The 6,760-nt window shown below is 40.7% G+C and overlaps 1 protein-coding gene across 2 annotated transcripts in view; it reads left to right on the forward strand.

Moving 5' to 3' along the window:
- Positions 1-756, forward strand: part of FAM149A (family with sequence similarity 149 member A) — a 68,551-nt gene extending 67,795 nt beyond the window's left edge. For both annotated transcript variants that reach the window (XM_059384131.1, XM_059384132.1), the window contains exon 14: positions 445-756. In XM_059384131.1, coding sequence (XP_059240114.1) covers positions 445-518 — 74 coding nt within the window. In that variant the 3' untranslated portion in view covers positions 519-756. The remainder of the gene's footprint in view (positions 1-444) is intronic.
- Positions 757-6,760: the final 6,004 nt, after the last annotated feature.

The raw sequence follows: 6,760 nt of genomic DNA on the forward strand, positions 1-6,760 counted from the left end.
AATAGCGGGAGCTATTATCGACATTTGTTCTCTGGCAGAAAAAAAAAAAGAGAGAGAGAAAAGGAGAAGCTGTGGGGTATCCCCGACAGTGGGAAGGATCTCTTAAGGCAGCTGACATTGTTTCTGCCCCCATGAAGTGGTAGGGCTGCCAGAGCTCCCCACTCAAATTCCTGGGCCTTAGGCATCCACCTCTAGGTAGAAGGTTCTAGCAAACCCACCAGCTCCAGGAGGACACAGGGCCAGCACCCAGGCTTAGTGGAGGGAGAGGCCCCTTCTTTCCTTTCAGGACCCAAAATGGCAGTTTTTGCATATTTCCTGGTTTATGTAAAAGTGACATGAAAACACATTTTTTTCTTTTTAAAAAATATCATCTGCATAGAATCCTTTTGAGAGCTGGGACTTATTAGCATTTTTTAAAGAGTTATTTTTTGGTTGGTGTTTCAGGTTCTCAGTATCCATCCAAGTCTTTTCAGAGGACAACTCTGACGGCAAGAAAAAGATTCCAAGTGGCATCTTGATGGAACTTGAACTTCAAAGCCTCAGCATACCATTTATCACTTGAAAAATGGAAGAATAAGTATTATACTCTGTATCTGTTTGTCTGACAGTGAAACGTGAGCCTGTCTGAGAGAAACGCAAACAAATAAACAACTTAATTTTGAACACTTGATTTGCAAAGAGAATACAAGTCAAATTCACCAACCTTCTTTACTGGAAGCATTCCAATAAAGGTTCTTTAGGCTTTGCTCAGAAGAATCTGATCTGTGTTTATCATCCATCTTTTGTCAATTATACACAGACACACACATAATCAGTGCATGTATTCACACACTACTTAACAATGGGAGAGGATATTATCTAGGAACATGCCATTTTGTGACATTGTGTCTTGACATGTATTTTGCATCTCACTCTGTTATTGATCCATCAAAATCCTAGCACTAATAGATATCACTCCCTTCTCTAGAAAAGAACAAAGCCATCTTTGGTACAATATGCCAGTTTGACTGAGGTTCAGATGGTCCGAGTCGCTGTACTTTCTTTCATCTTTTTTAAAAAAGTACTTAAGTCACCGGCCTCTTCGTGGAATGTCAGTGGCTATTTCTTGAGCCAATTAGGTTTTACTAGTTTTCATGCTCAAACTCAGTCTATTCAAACGTAGCCCAAACTTACTGATTTTTAAACCTGAATATAAACATAAAGTATATTGCATATGGTTTTGCAGGTGAAAGTGTTCATCTACTAGAGGGATGGTTTCAGCAGCCGCTTTCTTGTTTGATCACAGTGTGACCTTTGCTCAGATGCCACCTTTGCCATAAAGCCTTTCCAACCCCTCTGTCTAAAGTACAGGTTCTGTCCCCTCTGTCCTCTTGCCCTGCTTTGTTTTCCTTCAGGGCATGTGTCCCTATCTGATGGCCATATAGAAAATGGAATAGGGAATGTCAAGAAAAAATTATCGATCAGAGGTCAGGCTCTGGAGCCAGTTTCTTTCATTCCCTCTCCCCATGGTTTTCCTCTATAGTGACTTGTATCCTTGGGCTCACTTTCATATCTCAAATCACCATAATTTCTTTTTTTATTTCAGATACTTACATTTTATCAATCTCTTTTTTTATTAATCCAAAATGAAATTTTATCTATCATCATACAAATGTGTAATAAATTATTTTCAGATACATTTCTGGTTGTAAGAAAAGAGAATCTTGGCCTATTTATAGATGTCTGAAATTAACAAGTGCATTGGGACTGGAATTAATGTCGTCATTGATCAGGGAGTGACAGAACAAACACGATGCTAGAGTCACCTTGCCTCTCACTGATCATTTCTCCCTTACATTCCTGACTCATTTCTTATGGTAACACAGCATGTGAGGGAGTAGATGGATGGCCACAGCTCTGTAATATTTTTAATGCTTAGTTACCCACACAAAACAGACTGGAGAATTTTGAGAGTTTTATAAACTCTCCCTCAACATTAGCTATAGAAACTTTCAAGAGAAAATATCAGTCTCAATTTAGCGGCCTCCAAATATGAGAAATTACTTGACATGGAAGCAGTCTGGAGTCCCAGTTCCTAAGGGCCTCTAGTTTAGTTTCTCTGGTCACTAATTATGGCTAACTGTTTCCTTTCTAGCCACCCTGCTCTTACAGAACCGCTCAAGCTCATTTCTGTCAGTTTCCAAGAACCTTGCAACTCCTTTCCTATCAGCACAGACTTCTTAGAAGGAAAATGACTGGTATGCATTCTAAACTGACATTAAGAAAGAGTATCCAAGATCAATTATTTTTTTCATGCAGAAGCATGGAATATATTTTATGATAGCTTTACTTTATGTGGCTTCTGAGTTTTGTAAATGAGAATCTGTTATTGACATATGTATTGATAAAAATGCTTTCAGAAATAGAACCCAGTGCAGTGATCATGATTCATATCTTCTAAACATTTCGGTAAGATAAAGTACAATCTTAGAAATAGCAGAGACTTGGCTCTGCCACTGAATTTAAAAAGACTTGCATATAGCATATATTTTTACACCTGTATTAAAGATAACATTTTATATATAGGTTAAGTGAACCTGAGAGGTTAGTAAATAATGTTTGTATCAAGGATGGTGCTTTCTGAACTGATTTGGGAAAAACTGGGGCAGTGTGTTCATAATAATCTACCTTGATAAATAAGTCTTAGAATTTCTCTGTTAAAAATTGAAAAAGGCAGGGGCGCCTGGGTGGCTCAGTGGGTTAAGCCGCTGCCTTCGGCTCAGGTCATGATCTCAGGGTCCTGGGATCGAGTCCCGCATCAGGCTCTCTGCTCAGCAGGGAGCCTGCTTCCTCCTCTCTCTGCCTCTCTGCCTACTTGTGATCTCTGTCAAATAAATAAAATCTTTAAAAAAAAAAAAATTGAAAAAGGCAAAGTGAATAACTCCTGAGATCAATTTTTGAATGAAGGTTAATAACTACATTAATGGAAATGTCTGTTAATTCATCCAAAACCAAGGAAGGAATGAAGGAATTTTAAAATAATATAAAAACAGGGACACCTGGATTATTTAATCAGTTAAGTGGCTGCCTTCAGCTCACGTCATGATCCTGGGGTCTTGGGATCAAGCCCCACATCAGGCTCTCTGCTCAATAGGGAGCCTACTTCTCCCTCTCCCTCTCCCTCTGCCTGTTGCTTCCCCTGCTTGTGTTCTCTTTCGCTTGCTGACAGATAAATAAAATTTTTAATAAAATAATAAAAAGATGTAAAATGCCATAGAAAACTGCTAAATTTTATAAATTTAATACCAACAGTAGTATCCATACTGATGTTATTCTGAACTAGAATGGAATTTCTATGCCAATTAAGAGGTACATTTTTATAATGTCATAAAATATGTGGGTATTATATTTTTATTGTCCCTGCTTCATTATGACCACAGGTCATTTCTCAGGAATTTTAGCTCTTTAATTTTTAATTAAAATTGGAAAATTTTTCAAGACCTCATTACACTTGTAAGACGTCTTTCCGGGGCGCCTGGGTGGCTCAGTGGGTTAAGCCTCTGCCTTCGGCTCAGGTTATGATCTCAGGGTCCTGGGATCGAGCCCTGAATTGGGCTCTCTGCTCAGTAGGGAGCCTGCTTCCCCCTCTCTCTCTGCCTGCCTCTCTGCCTACTTGTGATCTCTCTCTCTATCAAATAAATAAAATCTTTAAAAAAAAAAAAAACCACAAGATGATTCCTCTTTAAAGAAAAAAAAAAGACGCCTTTCCTTTTCCAATATTTATATAACTTGTGTACCTCTCCAGTTTCTAAAACACGTGTTATTCACTCACTTATTTCTAACCGGCTAGCATACTTTTCCCAGTGAATTAAAAATACATACCTATACGTGTTTGGGAGGGTTTATCTCATTTATGAATACCCCAATTTAAGCTCCCCCCCACACCCAGAAGTTGACATTCCTGTGTGATAATTATGGATTTATTATTTCATTGAATATTCACCAAGCACCTTCTTTGTGTCAAATTCTTTTCTAAGCATTGGATTGAACATGACAAAGTCCAAAGTCTTTGCCCTAATAGAACTTCAATTCTGGCAAAGGGGAATGATTATAAACAAATCAAGAAAAGCATTCTAGACAGGAAAAAACACACACGCCTAAAACAGGAGCATACCTGGAGGTCTGAGGAACAGAAAAGAGGCCAGTGGGACATGGCTTGGAATTAGCAAGGGGCTGTATCATAGGAGATGAAATGGGTGCAGTAATTGGGAGCCAAAGGATTAAGATCCTTTTTGACCTTGGAAATGGTAAATTATCTGAAATAGGCAGCCACTGGAGAGTTTCCAAGAGGAGTGATGTAATCTGACCCCAGAGGATGTTCTGGATCAGAAGATAGTAGCACAGCTGGTGAGGAGCCAAGGGCTATTGGAGATATTTTGAGATTTGAGCCAATAGGATTTGCCATTGCATTGAATGTGGCGAAAGGAATCCAGATTGATTCCTAGGCTTTGGCTTAACACTAGGGAGCATGCTGTGACATGTCATGTTTGAGATGCCTATTAGAGGGACACCTGGGTGGCTCAGTCAGTTGAGCATCTGCCTTTAGCTCAGGTCATGATCCCAGGGTCTTGGGAGCTAGTCCTGCATCAGGCTCCCTGCTCACTGGGGAGTCTGCTTCTCCTTCTCCCTCTACCCCCATCCCCTGTTCATGCTCTCTCTCTCTCTCTCTCTCAAATAAATAAATAAATAAAATCTTTTTTTTTTTTTTTTTTTTTAAAGAGATGCCCATTAGATGTGTAAGTGGGGATGTTGAGACATTTGGTTAACTGGACATGGGTTTAGAGAGGAAGTACAGACTGGAGGGATGTATTTGGCAACTGTCAACATCTAGATGGTATTTGAGTGCCAAACTGGATGAAGTAACCAAGAAACTAAGTGTAGATATGCAGGGAAAACAAGAGTTCTGAGCCCTGGGCCTCTTAACATCTAGAGGAATGGGATGTGATGAGAAACTAGCCAAGCCGAGTGAGACGGAATGACTCATGAGGGAGAACAAACACTAAAGAATGTGGAACGCTCAAAGTCAAGTGGGGGGAAAAGGTTTTCGGAGGAGGTGACAAGGACTCAAATACGTTGAATGCTGTTGATAAGGGCAGAGAAATGATTTAAAGACTTAGCGACAGGGAAGATACCTGAGACGTTGACAAGATCTTTGTGGAACGGACAAAAATGGACAAACCCTGACTGCAGAGGGTTCAGGAGAGAGTATGAGGAGAGGAAATGAAGTCAACAGGTATGGCTAGTCTTTTGAGGCATTTTTCTATAAAGGGGAGCAGGGGAATGGATCTAGAAGGACGTGGAAACTCAACCCCTTAGAGAGAAAGAAAATAAAAATCATGAGGTACACATAAAGAGATTAAGCAAATACATTTTCTTAAGGTCTTTACGTGATTAAACAATATAGAAGTGAGTAAAAGACAAGAATACAGAAGTAAAAGACAGAAAGAGAAAAGACAACTCATAGTTTAAGTTCTTCTCCATTCCCACTGCGTACGATTGGTATTTTTTGTTCCAAACATTAGTCTTGCTGTAGAGAAAAAACTTTTTCTCCCAGAGATGACATGGCATTATCTATTCAGTTCTGCAACTTGTTTTATTATTAGTTTTCTACTTAGTATATGGAGAGCCTCTTTCCACATTGGTATTTACAGATGACTTTTTAAAAAATCAGGTGGAGAAAAGCCTTAGGCAGTGTTTCTTTCTATTTCAAAGAAGCCCTGTAAATGGTTGTGTGAAACCTATGCAATAGCTGGAGATAAAACTAATCTAACTAAGCAAAGTAGGACTCCAGAGCATTTTTCAGTTTAACCTCTTTGCCATAGTTCAGGGCCCGGCTTCTAGGAGAGGGGCGCACTCCCAGCCCAGGCCCTTTGTAAATTAATAAAGGGAAACCTCATCTAAAATGGCGTGGGAGGCCAGCTCTCACACCCCACCATTCTTCCTCAACTGCAGACCCGAAGCCGAGAGAGGTACTTGGAAGTGATGCCGCTTTACCACCGCAGGAGGGCGGGAGGAAAGTTTTTCTCCTCCCCTGGCAACGGCACAGCCAATGAGAGACGGCCACAGTTCAGCCAATGAAAAGCCACTGCACTCGGAACGCCCACGTTAGCCGGCGCCACCCAGGCGCCCCTATTTCAATTTTTAAACTATGGCTGTCTCTGGATGGAGTGCTGTGACCAGCAGCGGGGACCTCCAACCCAAGTTGCTTCTAACTTGCGGCCAATTCCCTCTCTCTGTAAAACAACGTTTTATTTTTTTTTCTTCTCTGGGCTTGTTTATGGTTTTTCTGTCTTTCGTATACCTCAAATTGCAGTTCTTTGCTACTCCCAAATACACCCATTTCGCTGGTAAAATAACTGACAGCTTTTTTTTTTTTTTTTAAGATTTTATTTATTTGTTTGACAGAGAGAGAGAGATCACAAGCGGGCAGAGAGGCGAGGAAGCAGGCTGTCTATCCTAGGACCCTGGGATCATGACTGAGCCGAAGGCAGAGGCTTAACTCACCGAGCCACCCAGGCGCCCCTATGATAGCTTTATTTCTAAGGTTAAGGCAGGAATGAGGAAGAGAGGGAACTTGGTAGTTAAGGAACACAGCTCTGGGGGCACAATTCAGCGTCCTCCTCACTGTCCTTTTCCTTCTGCAAGCTCAGTGGTTGCTCTTCTCTCCCTTTTGAGATTGTCATTACTACTGTCTCTTTACCAAACCCTCCTTTCCCAGCTT

This window comes from Mustela nigripes, chromosome 18 (assembly GCF_022355385.1).
Source record: "Mustela nigripes isolate SB6536 chromosome 18, MUSNIG.SB6536, whole genome shotgun sequence".
In the NCBI taxonomy this organism is placed as follows: Eukaryota; Metazoa; Chordata; class Mammalia; order Carnivora; family Mustelidae; genus Mustela; species Mustela nigripes.